Source organism: Triplophysa rosa, linkage group LG7 (assembly GCF_024868665.1).
Source record: "Triplophysa rosa linkage group LG7, Trosa_1v2, whole genome shotgun sequence".
NCBI classification, from domain to species: domain Eukaryota; kingdom Metazoa; phylum Chordata; class Actinopteri; order Cypriniformes; family Nemacheilidae; genus Triplophysa; species Triplophysa rosa.
Window position 1 is genome coordinate 3,649,503 of NC_079896.1, and position 16,358 is coordinate 3,665,860.

Below are 16,358 nucleotides of genomic sequence, written 5' to 3' on the forward strand. Positions count from 1 at the left end.
CAGGATGCTGCTTTTGATCAGTATTTAAGGAGTTCCAACCTATGCCATGTTATGTAAAAAAAAAGAATATTAATATATATATATATATATATTTATTTGTCAGCATAATGCAAACATTTGATTGTAAGTGCAAGGTTTAATTGTAAGTGCGTCAATAAAAAATACAAAGGTATGCATCTAATGCTTTAAAAAATGAAAAGGATGATTACAGTTTTCGCATGAATTCACTTTTTTTATGACTACTTCGTACTTCTTTGAATTCTACATGGGAAAAATAACAGTGGATCAAAACCTATGCTTATTGCTTACATATTTCCTGGTATCCTCACCATCCATGTGATTTTTTACTACGTATCAACATTTTATTTCAGTATGAAACACTGCCTCCGTGTGGTAAAAACTGGAAATGACGCAAAAAAAAGTAAATTAAAATTAGATTTCAGCTCATATTATGTGAAGACCTGTGGTTTGCGTCACTTTGCGATTTCAAATTTGTGGCTATAGAATTTGGCAAAAATAAATAAATAAAGATGGAGCTTACATACTTTTTGCATATTTCTTTTTATTGAAGACCACAGTAAACAACATGAACATTAAACAAGAAGGGAATAGAAAAATAAGGTAATTTTAGTCGCTCTTTATTTGTGAATGAAAATCCCATTTAGAATTTACAAAACAATTAACGCAATTGACAAAACTGTTAATACGTTGTATCAGAAGATAGCAAATGATATTTTTAATATTCAACTTTAAATTTAAATGAATAGTGTATTTATTCTTATTTTTTTGCCCAAAAACACGCAAGCGGAAGGTTTGATGTGACGTCACGCCTACGTATCCCTCGCGCCGGAAGTAACCGCCATGATCCGTTTACGCTCCGAATCGAGCGGAAATCTCGGGTTATCGGTCTTGTAACGTTGTAAAATAATACAGGATACTAACGCTGACACTACAAACAAAGTCCTTACGCTCGGAATCGTTGGTGGGCGAGCCCGCCTGCTGTTTAGCAGGCTAGCCCGCCAGATAGGTATCCTGCTGCCTAGGCGACGAGCTAACGTGAAGTAACTAATCTCGAGACAGCCATCGAGGCAGCTCGTCGTTATTTCATTTCACTATCCTCTTGTATCGCGTAGCCATGGCAACTCGGCGACTGACCGATGCCTTCTTATTATTGCGGAACAATGCGATCCAAAACCGGCAGATTTTGGCTGAGCAAGTGAGTACATACGACCCCCGTCGTGCTCTGAATACACGTAGCAATGCTGCGGTGAGTCTAACGTTAATTGTCTGAATTGATTGTTTTCGCGTGTGTGGTTTTCAGCTAGCTAGTGCACCATAGCTAGGGATGTTTGTTGGTGTAAACTGGCGCTGTCAGTTGATTCAACAAGCCTCGGCTGTTTCCTGTTCGCTCAATGAACAGCTAGCAAGTGCACGAGATCCGGCTAGCTGTTCATACGTTTGTTTACATTCTCCTGGGTTTTGGTTTACTTCAACATTACATAGTTGAATGAAATGACTCAAATTCATTGCAAGCATGTCTTGTGGTGGTTGTGGAGATAATTTACTGAAGCTGTCTACCATGAGGATGAGATGATTTGATAGGAGGATCATGGGTTGAGTGACCAGGCATAGTCATATTGAAATGCATATATTTTATTTGTATTGAGACTTTACATCTATATTGTGTTACATTCTTTAAAGGAATGTGTGAGGTTTAGATGCTGTATACAACAAGTTTAACTGTACAATAAATCCTCAGTGGAAAGCATTCAGTTTTGTCTTCCTTAGATGTTTTCCACAGATAATGTATTCTTCACATATTTCTGCCTCTTTGATGTTGGTGGGCGGTCTGGTATCGAGCATGGCTTAGAATAGTCCATGTCATAAACCTTAGCTTTGTAGGGGCAGGTTTTCTACCCCGATTATGCTTTTCAATGCAATATTTAATGAAGTGTAAATAATGTATGTTGTGTAAGAACGTTACCACCACAGACGTCATTTAAATCATATGTCAATAATGTCATGCCTGCTTGTTTGTTTGTTAGTGGCTATAATCTTTCTTTCTTTTTTACGTTTTTGCATGTTGATTTTTTGGTTTGCTTGCACTTCTTGGTTCTGGCTAAACATTGCCTTGCAAACCCATGAAAGGTTTCCTCTGTTCCTGTATACAGGTGTCTTTGAATTTGGTTTAGAAAGGAATTTATCTTCCAGATTAATCTCTCATTAGACCTTATAGATTTAGAAACAACAGAAAGAGCTGCATTTTTCCAAAACTGTTAACTTGCTTGGTGATTTTTTCAATAAGTAGACTCATGTAACAAGTAACACAATTATTAAGTACGATTGAGAATTTGTTTTTGGGCTGGAATAGACAAATTTAACACGCCTAATACAACGTATTACAAAGTGATGTTGCACGATTTTGGTACACAGCAACATAAAAAAATGTGTGATATAATAAAAAGTTTGGATTGGCATATCACTAACGTTTATTGAATGTTATGCCACTGAATATCAGATGTCCAGTCCAGCCCAAAACCTGCTGTCTGTCATTTTGATGCTGATCACTGCTTTTTGTCTTGGGCTTATCTGCTCTCACTCCTCATGGGATGGGACTTCGCTGGGCTCTTCCAATCACATTAGGAGTTTGATGAGGTACTGTTTAAATGTCGTGCACAGAAAGACTGTGAACGCCTGTCAATCACAAGTTGCACACATTGTTTGTTTGCTTATTAAATATTTTAGCTATAATTTGTTAGGGTTGTAACTTGTAAACAACCAGCAATAGCGTCGTAATATCATCCCTTATTTTGCTCTATGTATGTTTGTAGTTATTTCACACAACTAACACAGAATTAAATCATGTGTGCAGATTCAGTGTGGGCCTGTTTTTGGTTTGTGATTGAGCGTGTTTGGCTTATGTGCTATAGGCAAACGAGAGGACAAATATCATGAGATTACTGTGACCAGATGTGAAAAGTGTACGGTACAAAACCCAGTGGATAAAATGTATGTTGTTGTATATTTTATAGCTGGCTGATGACCGTATGGCCCTGGTGTCTGGCATTAGTTTGGACCCAGAAGCTGCTATTGGTGTCACAAAAAGACTTTCTCCGAAGTGGGTGGAGGGAGTGGATGAGGTAAAATGTCTCGTTTTAAACAAACCGCTTTATTTTGAGTAAAATCGTCCTTCAAAATGTGTTTCAGTTAATGCACGTGCGATTTAAAGGAGAGGTTCACCCTCGAAATGAAAATTCTGTCTGAAAATTTAATGTTGGTTCTCAGCTCACTGTGGAAATTTCTAAATATCTTCTTTTGTGTTCTGCAGAAGAAAGAAAGTCATACAGGTTTGAAATGACAAGAGGGCGTGTAAATGATGACAGAATTTTTATTCTTAAGGTGAACTACTCCTTTAAAGTCTATGTGGTAAGACATTTATAGAAGGGTTACGAATTCCAGACTTTTCCACAGTGAGCTGAGAACCAACATTTGAAGTTCATTCTTTCACATGTTCTAATCATTCCAATGGCAGATATTTTGGAACTTTGGGTTGAGTCGAGTCTAAACCGTTTCCATCTGCTTGTGAAACAGAGCAAACAGTGAATCTCTTGTTCCTCCAGATTCAGTATGAAATCACACGTATCCGTCACAAGATGAAGGACCTTGCCAGTCTGCACGACAAACACATGAACCGCCCCACGCTGGACGACAGCAGCGAGGAAGAACATGCTATAGAGATCACCACACAGGAAATTACACAGGTACACATGCCCAAAAACATCTGCTCTAACCAAACAGGTTATGAACCCGGACAATAAATTGCTGAACGTGTTGTAAAGACGTTTGTGTGTGTGTGTAGATGTTTCACAGGTGCCAGCGAGCTGTTACAGGACTGCAGACTAAGAGCCATCACTGTACAGAGCAAGAAAGGAGATTGTTGACCAATGTGGTCTCCTCATTGGCTCAAAGCCTTCAAGATCTTTCAACTAACTTCAGACACACACAGTCAAGCTACTTGAAACGTAAGGGGATGTAGCCTTTTTAACATGCTATATGAAAATAATATGTACATTTGGAGATCAAGGTCGCTGTTCCTTTATAAGGCACATGCAGTTAAAAAGTAATAAAATACTTTTAAAGGGATACTTCACCCAAAAATGAAAATTCTGTCATCATTTACTCACCTTCGAGTTGTTCCAAATCTGTATAAATGTTTGTTCTGATGAACACAGAGAAAGATATTTGGAAGAATGCTTATAACCAAACAGATCTTGCGCCCCATTGACTCCCATAGTAGGAAAAAGTACTTGATCATATTTTTTGTTCTGTTGAACACAAAAGAAGACATTTTGAAGAATGTAGGACAGCAAACAGTTCTTGCGGCGCTTTTGACTACCATTGTATTTTTTCCTACTATGGTAGTCAATAGGGGGCAAAATCTGTCTGGTTATAAGCAAATTTCTGTATATTCATCAGAACAAAGAAATTGATACAGATTTGGAACAACTCGAAGGTGAGTAAATGATGACAGAACTCTCATTTTTGGGTGAAGTGTCCCCTTAAAATCCATAAAATACTAAAGCCATATACTACTAAATACCTTGTTGTTACAGGTATGAAAAACCGTGAGGAAAGATCCAAGCACTTTTTTGACTCTGGTCCTCTTGTGGAGGAAGATGAAGATATTGCACTATATGACAGAGTGAGAATATTAAATATTTTAAATAATTAATATTACAATATTAAACAATGTCTAGTATTGGAAATGCCATCTCCGTCTCTATATTTGTTAACAAATGTTTTTAGTCAATTTTTACTACATTTTTTAAAATAAATGTATAAAAGTCAATTATGTATTCAAATATTATTATTAACAATGTTTTTTATATTGTTTGTTTATATTGTGTTAATATAAAGGACATTCTTGACATCTGACGAATGTGTTTTCTCTCTCAGGGTTTTACAGACGATCAGCTGGTGCTGGCTCAGCAGAACACTGTGATGGTAGAAGAGCGAGAGAGAGAGATTCAACAGATTGTTCAGTCCATCTCAGATCTTAATGAGATATTTAGAGATCTTGCTGGAATGGTTGTTGAACAGGTTAGTGGACATCATGGAAAACAGTACCACATGTAGTCAGAGAATCTTGGCAGGTCCCATCCTAAACATTTAAATCAGAATGGGTTTTAAAAAATCGTTGCGCGAACCGATGTTGACATTTGTCAGAATTATTGATAGACAATTTGTTTCATAAATATCTAAAATGTTTAAAAATGCCTGGTTATGTTTGTCTGTGTCATTTCAGGGCACGGTCCTTGACAGAATTGACTTTAATGTGGAGCAGGCTTGTGTTAAAACAGATGAGGGGCTTCAGCAGTTACAAAAGGTGAGACCCTCTCCGTCATTTCAATCGCTGATTTTTACAGTCATTTGTAATATAAATGTTCTGCGGAGTTATAGTTGAAATAGAAAATGCATTCAGCTTCTCTTTTTCTTTTGTCAGGCTGAACAGTACCAGAAGAAAAACCGCAAGATGCTGGTCATTTTAATTCTCTTCGTCATAATTGTTGTTCTAATACTTGTTCTGTTCGGGACAAAGTTTAGCTGAATCATTCCATGGCCTCTAGGAGGGATCTACCTGTATTTATGAAAGTAAACAGATGTATTTCTATGTGTGTGTGTGTGCGTGCGTGCGTGCGTTAACTGGACCATTGTTTGAGAGTGGAATATTTGTCCAACAGAGCTGCTTTTGTCATCCAATACTACAATTTGATAGGTAGCGCCCTCTGGAGGATGAGTTGTGGGTTGCCTGTAATAAGGTTGTGTGTCTCCTAAACGGTTAGTGCGGGAAGTTTGCTGATAGTGAGTGGCATTGTCCATTCTCAGGTTCCTTGTAGTTGTCTTCAAAGGGTCATTTTTCTCAACACAAGCACAGCACTTCAATAGGAGTGTGAATGCAAGATGGCCACCCTTGTTATCTTCTTTTTAAATCAAATGGGATAGTCATATTAACTTGAATCTCCTAAGGCTTGTCAGGTACAAATTTAGCTCACATTTCACTTCAAATTCGAAAGAAATAATTTCAGTTGGTGATTCGGTAATGCCCCTCCAAAAATTCATTCTCGTTACTGTAATGAAATTTTTACCCTGTGGTAGTTCATGTTTTACTGCTTTTAATGTATGCTGATTTAAATAAAATCAAGTGTATTACAGTATTTTTACAATGCTAGCAGTTTTTACTTTATCCTGTATTAGTAGTGACAGGAATCACCATTTAAAATATTATTTACAATAAAAGTTGCAGTCGACTATAGTGAGACCCAGATATAAGGTTGCAGGCTGCCTTTGAACCGTACTGGTTGTTAGGTTTGATTTTATGTGTGTTTGGTGCAAGTCGGATGAAGTCACAGACACCTTCCATTTTGTGTATTTGAGTTTGTCTTCACTCTTGTTTCTTGAGAGCCTCGACACTCCAATCAATCATGGAGAAACTTCCACTCATGGTTATCATGGTCTCGAAAATTATAGTATTTTTATGTGATGACATATAAAGCATTGGGTTTATTAGAGATATTGAATGGAATGTTACATTGTCCTTTTTTTCTGAAATATAACTGACCGTTATCTCCTCGCTGATGTCAGCAGAGGCCGAACGCACTGTTGTGTGTGTCAACATGTGAATAACAGTGTTGTCATAAATCTGTATGTTTTCAGTCATAGAAAGGAGTGATTATCAGTGATTTGCTTCACTCTGTCCCTCGCCTTAAAGTGTAAAATTAGTGTTTTTTTGTGCTTATGTTTCATTGACTGCTGTTCTCCGTAGCAAATCTTTCAGTTTCACCTTTGATCTTATACTGAACTTGGACCTTCACTCTCTGATCAATGCTTAGACAGTCCCTAACAGTACAACTGTCTCATTTACAAGATAAAATTATTTATTTTTGATGCAAATATCTGTACAGAGTTATGTGGTTGTCCTTTGGTAGAAATGTCTTTTTTCTTTTTGTACATTGTAATGATGATTTTTTTGTCCTTTTCAAAATCCTTTTCTGGTGTTTTTGTGAGGGGCAATTGCAACACTACTGTGTTATTTTATGAATTCAGAGCCAATTTATGAAGATGGTGTTTTAGAAGGGGAGGCATATTTCAAAGTTGTTGATGGAAAAATAGCAACATCTAAGGCTTGAACCCATTCCATGTGGTTTCCTCTTTTCTTGTCGGGCTTGGCAATATGCCCAGTGTGAAAATTAAATAATTTTCTGCCTCCATGGTACTACTGTATGCTATCTGAACCTTGACCTTCTGTAACAGCTGAACAGGTTTTTATTTAAATAAAACATATATAAATGTCTTGTGTGATATTTTTATATATATAAACTTTCTTCACTACCAAAACATACATTTATGAACATCGTAGTAAGTAGATACTTATCATGGAGTATAACACCAATGTAACTATGTTATCAACGTTAAGTGTGATATTGCCTTGTACCACAAGAGCACATATTATGGACTTTGCAACCATTCAATTTAAACCGTTAAATTAACTTAATTCATGTTGTTAATAGTTCTTTTCTTAATAGAAACAAAAGTGAAATTCAAGACTTCATGTTACATGATACCTTAAAGAAAGGAGGTCATGTTGCACCTACCAATTTTTCTTTTTTTAATACACTGTTTTAAATACTTATTTTTAATTTTTAAACAATGTTTTCAAAGCTGTTTTGTTCTTAAAAATGTAATCCGTGTAGGAAATTATGAAATTAAAAATAAAATGAGTTTGACCCTTGTTGTTGTCAACAAAGCCCATTACAACACCTTTCCGATACACTGACTATAAACTTAAATTCTAGTAAATGCTCAAATATATTGCCCACACTTTTAAAAACGTTGACAACGCTAAACTGTTTCTTTTTACCAAATTCAACACAACAAAGTGCAACTGTAGCAATATCATTTTTAAACTTCTTCATTTAATGGACGCAAGCAGACGCCGAGGCGGTTCTCGCGGCACGTTGATGTCACGCAGCGTCGCGCACATTCGGGCGGAAGATGGCGAACGTGCAGCTCGAGTACAGGGCATCTGCCGGGGACTCAGAGCCGCAGAATCGCCCGGTTCTTATCGTGGGCCAGCTCGGCAACCTGCAACAGCTCAAGTGGGCCCAGGTGAAAGGAAAGCTGCAGCCGGTGGTCAGCAAAGAGGTAAATTTAGTCACGGAGAGCGAAAACATTGACGTTAGCTCACCGGCTAATGCAGACTGAAGTTTCACCACAGATTTGTGTTGTGTAACGTACCTGTAATTCGTACGTATACATATAAAATACACGATTTACAGAATGACTTGAGAAAGTTAATGTTATTTTACACAGTGTTTTGTGTGTTTTAATGAAACAATTCTACATTTTTATTATTGCGCTCACGGACAAGACAAAAAGCACCACAGAAATACACCTTGCAAAAAAGTACTGTGGTAAAATTATGGCATCAGATAATAATACTAGTATCTTAATGTTTGCCATGGTACTATTTTTTGAGTCCAGAATACCATGACATGTGGATTTTATATACTGTACATTAGTGGAAGTGAGAGTCATACAGTGTTGGATTACTAAGTAATACATGACTGTAATTAAATTACTTTTAACCATGAAAGTAAAGTAAGGGACTACTTTTAAGTAATTTATTTGCAGTTTTTAAGTAGTGGTACAAACACATTTAGTACTCAGCAGTACTGGAGTATATTCGTTTTTATCTTAAAATATCTTTAAATGTGATGAGGAAGTAGAACCTGATGGTTTGGATTTTGTACATTTACTGTAAACTAATGCAAACATTTATTCCTCTTCAGATTGTTGGTTTGGATTTTAGGAAATGCCACTACCCTTACCAAAAGTACCTGAAAGTACCATCGTGGTATTTTATACCATATAGGGGACATACATTTCAGCAACATTGTTTTACAGTCTGATGCCATCTTTGTTTGTGTTTTTCACATTTTGTGTATACCTGTGCACTAAATTGTTAACAGCTGTATTTATGTGCTTTGTGTTTTCAGACATGGCAAGCAGCTTTAGGTTCTCTCAGCCCGAATCCTACAGATAGCTGCCCGTTGTATTTGAGTTCCGCAGCTGTTGCAGCTCTACCTTCACGTGTCAGCCGTCACAACAGCCAGGCGGCTGCCCACTTCCTCACCCGCCTAGTCCGAACATGCCTTCCCGCTGGAAACAAACGTTGCATTGTGGTTAGTCTCATTTCATATCAGTGTCATTTTGTTTCATAAATAATAGAGTTATATTCTAATAAAGTGCCTTACAAATTACAATACATTTATGCATTTGACAGATGCTTTTATCCAAAACAATATGTGTGTGTTCCCTGGTGTGCATGTGTTTCTGAAGTCATTACATGATGTACAGATATTATCTTGAGAAGGTAGCTTTAGCAGGTTATAAAATCTAATTGGTAGGTCCCAACACGGAAAAATAATTTGTTTGACAAAGGTTGAATCACCTCTTATCTATTTCAACACATGTGATACTCTTGTCTCCAGTGCCGTATTTGATGACGGCAGCACATTTAGCCGTGAGAGCGATTGGTCACGTAACCTTGTGGCTGTTAGGTTAATCTTCATTTCCCTTTTCTGTGTTTCTGTCATTTCCACGTGACACATATAATCTGTGTTTCTCCTCAATTATAAATTGATGGAAAAGTACTTGTGAAATCCTGTATTTCCATTGTAAAAAGAGTTAATAAAATATCCAAATAAAAGCTCAGGTCAGCTTTTTGATGTTGTCATTGATTTACAATATCCATTATGTAATGTAAGTGAATACACAATCATTTTATTTGAAGATCTGCAGGTGGAGGGGTAGGGGTGGAGTGAGCTGTTGGTTGCAATCCGCGACCTCACCACTAGATGCTGCTAAATTCGAAACACTGGACCTTTAAATTATATGTTCTGGGTTCACTACAAAATCCAGTTCCACTGAAAATTTTGAATCATTTGTTAAAAATTCAGTAATAGACAATGTTGCACAAATGCTAATAAAGTATTTGGTTTCCTCTTGTGCAGATGGTGTGCGAGCGCTCCGATGTGTTTGCGTCAGCGTGTGCCATCGCTCGAGCCTTTCCGCTATTCACCCGTCGCTCGGCCTCATCTCACCGTAAGGAGAAAAAACACGTCTCTATTGAGTTTATCACCGTGGGCCAAGACAACGGCCCTCTGGAGGTCTCCACGCTCGAGGTAAGGCTTAAATTGTTACGCGAAGGATGAAAAATGAAAAATCACTGTGACACATTTAATGCGGATCTGTTTGCTTTATCTCAGAATGGCTTTTGTTTTCACAAACACCTTAATGCTCGGTTTTGCATTCTGTTTTCAGTGTCTTACTAATGCAGCGGACGGGGTCCGTCTGGCCGCTCGAATTGTGGACACACCGTGCAGCGAGATGAATACGGATGACTTCCTAGAGGCAAGTGTTTCTCTTCTTCTTGATCTCAGGACGAATCTCACAAAAGCTTGAAAAAGCATCCTTTTGATTTTGGTCTAAATGCGACTCATGAAATTCACCCACTTGATGATTTATCTTGAAAATAACCATTTCTGCATTTTTTCTCACGTGTTCTTGGATCATCTTTAGGAAATCAAAATGGTGGGGAATGAATTAGGCATCACTCCAACTATAATCCGAGGAGAGGAACTGAAACAAAAAGGGTTCGGAGGTAGTTTGTCACATCGTGTTTGTTCTGCCGATTGTGCAGTTTTTCTGACCTTTGCCAAAAGAGATGAGCTTGCGTTGAGTGAATACAGTGCTGTGAAAAAGTATTTGCCCCCTTCCTGATTTTTTGTTTTTTGCATATTTTTCATGCTTAAATGATCCAGATCAAACAACGGCTGATTTCGTCTTCTTCATCTAGATTGCATTTTCTGGCAGGTGTATTAGAACAGACCCTGTTGTAAATCACTTCATGTTTAGGTATCTATGGAGTTGGGAAAGCTGCCATTCACCCACCTGCCTTGGCTGTGCTTAGCCACACCCCTACAGGTGCCACACAAACTATTGCCTGGGTGGGGAAGGGCATCGTCTATGACACCGGTGGTCTCAGCATCAAGGGAAAAGTGAGTATCTCACTGTGACTATAGAGGACAAAAAGATGGGCAGAATGCTTCTTGGTTAGAAACAAACGTTTTTAATGTCTACTTACAGACCACTATGCCAGGAATGAAGAGAGACTGTGGAGGAGCCGCTGCCATTCTAGGAGGGTTTAAAGCTACTGTTAAACAGGTACTATAAAGAGATATAAAGTATTTCTCTGTTCGAGAGATATATCACTGTTAAACATGTGCATGTCCGTAGAGGTTACAGTAGAGCCCTGAACAGACAACACGGGTTTCTGCGTACATCTGGTGTTAACGTGACTTTCACATGTGTGATTGTATTGAGGTCGAGGTTTTCACTGCGTGTGATATTTCTTTTGTATCCCAGGGCTTTAAGGACAACCTTCATGCCGTCTTCTGCCTGGCAGAGAATGCAGTGGGGCCCTTGGCCACACGGCCAGATGATATACACACTCTGTACTCTGGAAAGTACGTTTTAAAACGGTCGCTGTGATTTTCGTTTCATGTTTCATCAATACAGTCCGAACATATACCCTACTATAACCCAGACCAGAACTCTAACCCCTAAAATCGAAGGATTGATCGGGATAATAGTTTGATAAAAATGGTAGACAGCCCTTTAATCCAGTCCTAAACCTAGCGTTGAACCTAATGCTGCAATCTGATTGTCTGATAGATGTTCTGAGAAATGACTTTCACTTCTTAAAGGAATAGTTCACCTTCATTATTTAGATGCCCTCTTGTCATTTCCAACTTGTATGACTTTTTATTTCTTTTGCAGAACACAAAGGAAGATATTTTGAAAAATGTTGGTAGCCAAAAACCGTTGGTCCCCATTGATTTACATTGGTTTTGTGTCCATACAATAGAAGTCAATGGGGACCAACGGTTTTTGGTTACCAACATTTTTCCAAAATATCTTCTTTTGTGTTTTGCAGAAGAAACAGGTTTATAATGACAAGAGCTTGAGGAAATGATGACAGAATTTTTATTTCGAAGGTAGTTCACCTTCATTCCTTTAATATCATCTAGAAATAAGGAAAACTTGGTAACACATGGTAAAAGCTTCAGTTTTACTAGAGTGACTTTTCTTCTCAGGACGGTGGAGATAAACAACACAGATGCAGAAGGGAGGCTGGTGCTCTCTGATGGCGTCGTGTTTGCAAGCAAAGATCTCTCTGCAGATATCATACTGGACATGGCCACGCTGACCGGAGCTCAGGTGTGTATTTGCAAACATTTGCGGGTCTCTGTAAAATCCAAATGTATTAATGTCTTAAATTTGAGAAGTCATAAAAGGTCTTAAATTCCAGATACTGTGTGTGTGGCTTGTTAACTGTAGACGTGCTGTTAAAAGCTTGAATGCACTTGGTAGTATTTGAAGCCAGAAATATATAAACTCCATATTACATTACATCTCTTAAGAAACAGCTGAGTATGCCTTTACCTGAGAATAAGAACTCGCATGTTGAAATCAAATGTTAGGCCAGATCTTTATTGAAATAGTGCTTGGTCAGATTCACAAAAAGTCCCATAATGATTGGACGGATGGATGTTTATCTTCTTTATGGCTTTTGCACTTTAAATCTTGGCAGAAACGGGTTACATTTGGTTTTCACTTTCATGTGATTGAACCTCTGTCACATGAGTGTTTGTCATTCCCAGCTTGACCCAAAAACGATCTTTGAACATTACATGAGCGGTTTGTGCTCTTGAGACTCGAGCAGAAAAAGAATTAGGAGTGTTTTATTTCTTCGGTTCTCCTGTAGGGTATCTCCACAGGGAAGTACCACGCAGCCGTGATGACCAACAATGAGCAGTGGGAGGCAGCGTGTGTGAGGGCTGGACGCAGCAGTGGAGACCTGGCACATCCTCTGGTCTACTGCCCTGAACTTCACTTCAGTGAATTCACCTCCGCTGTGGCCGACATGAAGAACTCTGTGGCGGTGAGGAGCAAGAGAGATAGTTGTGGTGGATTATTTTTAAAGCACTAGAGTTTGGTGGCCGTAAAATCCCCCTTGTGAACGGACATAAGCAACGTCTACACTTAGTTTCCAAGCTTTTTCCAAAAGTTGCTCATTCACATATTTAAAATAATCATTTGAAAAAGGGAAGAACTGGAAAATCCTCATAAATCATTTTGAAAATATTTACTGCTAATTCTAAAGAGGCTTGCAGAACAAAATCCCAATAGCGTGGGCATTTTTTTTTAAATACACCGTACACGCCAGAATACCAGAAGCATGTTTTCTGTTTCCACAGGACCGTGAAAACGCTCAGAGCTCCTGCGCTGGCCTTTTCATTGGCTCTCATCTTGGTTTTGATTGGCCGGGCATTTGGGTACATGTGGATATAGCTTCCCCTGTCCATGCTGTGAGTACACCGAGCAATAAATTATTGCAAGTATGCACATTTCCCAATATATGGTAATAATCATTAATATTCATTTTTAAAAGGGGGAGAGAGCCACTGGGTTCGGAGTGGCTCTTCTCATGTCTCTGTTTGGCCAGGCGTCTGAGGATTCCTTACTTAACTCTGTGTCCCCATTGGGTGTCGCTATGGCCAAACCTGCCATAGAGGAGCAGCCGGAGAGAGTCTGCAAGAGGAGGAGACTCGTCTAAAATGGATCCACACTGTTCTTAACTAAACTGATACTTGAGTGAAACTAGTTTAATATCAGTCATGGCTTTACATATGTACGCACGTTCTGTCCCCACCACCAAAATTGCATCTATTATACGCACAGACATACACATAAACGATCTTCAGAATTTAAATAATCTGAAAAACCTTATGCAATTTATTGCAAAATTATCTGAATGCTTTAGAATGTTCATGTGATACGACCTTCTTTTGATGCCAATTTTTTAAGTGTGGTAAAAGAAATGTGAATGATAAGATCTGATCTTTTCAAAATAAATAGTTAAAAATGTTTGTGCATGTTTTATTTCCTATAACTTCTCTTTAATTTTCTCTTATGAAGTGTTCATGGTCTTCAGCAATATTCTGTGATCAGAATCAATCGGTAGATTTTTGTTTTTGGGGTTGAGAACTGAAAATCCCAACATCTGGGGGTGAGAAGTCAATCGAATCTTCCACTGGTTCCATCACAGCAGGTAACGTCTGAGACTCCATTCCAGGACTTGATGTATTTAGAGACGTTGACTCTTCCATCTTCACAATGACGTTATTGCAAATGGTAATTTGCATGGTGGGTAGAGCCATGAAAGCCTGAATGATGTCATTTTGAGATGCGTCTGGCTTAACAGCTACCACAGATCTTATGACCTCATCCTCAACTCTGGCGTTTATATTGTCACCCGTCTCTGGTTCGAGAACCAAGCGGCCACTGATCTTCATTATGCTGGCTGTGGTTTTATAATGTGTTTTACATGAGACACAATACACACTTGGGCTTGACAGTATTAAGTCCTTAAGTTCATGTTTACCAGGACAAATAAACAGAATCTTTAGGTTTACACCAATGATGTAACACTTCATAGATTCTATAGGCACTTCAACATCAACCGCTGTACCTTGAGACGGGATGTTGAGAATGTTTGTGTGTTTGGTGGTGGATAAGGTTGTTTTGCCGTTGAACTGCATGACGGAGACATTTGTGAAGTTGTACCATTCTCCAACAGTGATGTCTTTTTTACACCACACGGTTAGACTGATGTAGCCTGTAGAATCTGCTACAGTATACACAGTGTTTGGAAGGTAATGTCTTCTATCCCTCACAACATTGTTCCCCTTGGATTCCTCCAGGATGATTTTTACATTAATGTTGACCTGTGCAATATGCAGAAAACATAAAATGTACAATATACACTGCATACTTGTATTTTTTGTGACAGAGAGATAACAAACACTTTTAGTCAGTAAATGGACTTCTGCCAAGTTTGAGATGAAATCTGAGGCGGGAGTTGGAAATTCCCACTTTCAGACCTCACGTCGCAACAAAGCACCAGACCGGTATTTATTTATGGAATTCCAATCCTGCCGAAATTAAAAATAAATAAATACAAAAATAAATCCATGAAGAGATGTAAAAAAGCTTAAATAAATACAGAAATGAATTTTCTAAAGCTAAAGGATATAAGTTTAAACATCTATTTTTCATTCATTTTTATATTTATTTATTTATACATTTTTGTATTTAGTTTATGCATTAATGTTAATATATGTTTATTTCCACATTTTTACAGTTTCACATTTATTTATGTGAATAAAAGCTAATCATTCAGGATTAATTTAAAAGCGTAGTAAAATTCCCAGATACTATGTTCCTTTATGAAAATAAACCATGGTTTTACTTTCAATTAAAACAAATAAAATGGCTGCTATAGTTAAGCCATTGTAACCAGAGTTAACCATCGTATTTGTAGTGGAACTGTGGTCTTACAAATCTGCCAAAAAACATGGTTTCTACACTTGCGCTATGGTAAAATAATGGTTTATTTCCTTAAGGGCTTTTAAAGTAAATACTATAGTGCACTACAGTATATATTATATTATATGCTGCTGTTTACTATGGTAAATGCTGTAATATACTATATTATTGTTTTATGTGGTCATAATCATCTCTTGCATGTCATTTTGACAAAGCACAAGATGTTTACTGTGGTCTATTAGAGGTTTGCCTGTGGCCTACTGTGCTGGACTGCTATGTCTGAAGCAAGATACGCCCCCTTATTACCATATGGACACAGAAATGTATAAATAAATAAATGTAAAAATGTGGAAATACATATATATTAACAGTAATGCATAAAATAAATACAAAAATATATAAATGAATAATATATGTTTAAATATCTATTTTTTATTCATTTTTATATTTTTAGAAAATTTATTTCTGTATTTATTTTCGCTTTTTTCAACTCTTCATGTATTTTTTATTTTTTTGGCAGGATTGGAAATCCATATTTATTGTTTGAATTTAGTAACAAAAAAACATTTTTTTTAACATCAATTAGTGTTGTGAAAAAGTTTTTTTTTACGTTTCACATATGAAATATGTGAATATAGATATCGCGATAACTTAGTTATGACGAGTGCTGGCCACTGTAATCGTGTATTGAAAATCTGAGCTTCAAAGGAGAAAATACCTTAAACTAGTAATATTTCAGATTTACTTACCCTCTTAGGTTTTAGATCCAGTTTTAGCAGTTCAGATAATTTTATGTCATATGCTCCAGCTGGCAGGGTGTTTTTAAATGCATGTCCTAGGTCTCC

The 16,358-nt window shown here is 37.5% G+C and overlaps 2 protein-coding genes across 4 annotated transcripts; both read left to right on the forward strand.

Annotated features, from left to right (window-relative positions):
- The first annotated feature begins 819 nt into the window (after positions 1–819).
- On the forward strand, positions 820–7,351 carry stx16 (syntaxin 16). 3 transcript variants are annotated; one of them, XM_057338903.1, is made up of 8 exons: positions 820–1,267; positions 3,033–3,140; positions 3,621–3,761; positions 3,860–4,022; positions 4,614–4,702; positions 4,957–5,100; positions 5,306–5,386; positions 5,504–7,351. In XM_057338903.1, the coding sequence occupies exons 1-8, from the start codon at positions 1,136–1,138 to the stop codon at positions 5,606–5,608; spliced, it is 963 nt and encodes a 320-aa protein (XP_057194886.1). In that variant the 5' UTR covers positions 820–1,135; the 3' UTR covers positions 5,609–7,351. The 3 variants fall into 3 exon arrangements, with proteins under 3 accessions (XP_057194886.1, XP_057194887.1, XP_057194888.1); XM_057338904.1 differs by having other exon boundaries at positions 821–1,216; XM_057338905.1 differs by having other exon boundaries at positions 1,154–2,655.
- A 669-nt stretch (positions 7,352–8,020) lies between these two features.
- Positions 8,021–14,052, forward strand: npepl1 (aminopeptidase like 1). Its single transcript, XM_057338057.1, has 12 exons — positions 8,021–8,202; positions 9,057–9,242; positions 10,074–10,244; positions 10,384–10,473; positions 10,642–10,723; positions 10,978–11,120; positions 11,209–11,286; positions 11,488–11,588; positions 12,219–12,342; positions 12,890–13,066; positions 13,383–13,493; positions 13,577–14,052. Exons 1-12 carry the CDS (start codon positions 8,053–8,055, stop codon positions 13,739–13,741), a joined length of 1,578 nt encoding a protein of 525 aa, XP_057194040.1. The 5' UTR covers positions 8,021–8,052; the 3' UTR covers positions 13,742–14,052.
- The last annotated feature ends 2,306 nt before the right edge of the window (positions 14,053–16,358 follow it).

Bases quoted from the DNA above. Each gene is read 5' to 3' on its own strand.
- stx16 (XM_057338903.1), top strand. From the start codon at position 1,136: ATGGCAACTCGGCGACTGACCGATGCCTTCTTATTATTGCGGAACAAT. The intron at 1,268-3,032 runs GTGAGTCTAACG...TATATTTTATAG, and splicing joins ATACACGTAGCAATGCTGCG to CTGGCTGATGACCGTATGGC. The intron at 5,101-5,305 runs GTTAGTGGACAT...GTGTCATTTCAG, and splicing joins CTGGAATGGTTGTTGAACAG to GGCACGGTCCTTGACAGAAT.
- npepl1 (XM_057338057.1), top strand. From the start codon at position 8,053: ATGGCGAACGTGCAGCTCGAGTACAGGGCATCTGCCGGGGACTCAGAG. The intron at 11,589-12,218 runs GTACGTTTTAAA...TTTTCTTCTCAG, and splicing joins CACACTCTGTACTCTGGAAA to GACGGTGGAGATAAACAACA. The intron at 13,494-13,576 runs GTGAGTACACCG...CATTTTTAAAAG, and splicing joins TAGCTTCCCCTGTCCATGCT to GGGGAGAGAGCCACTGGGTT.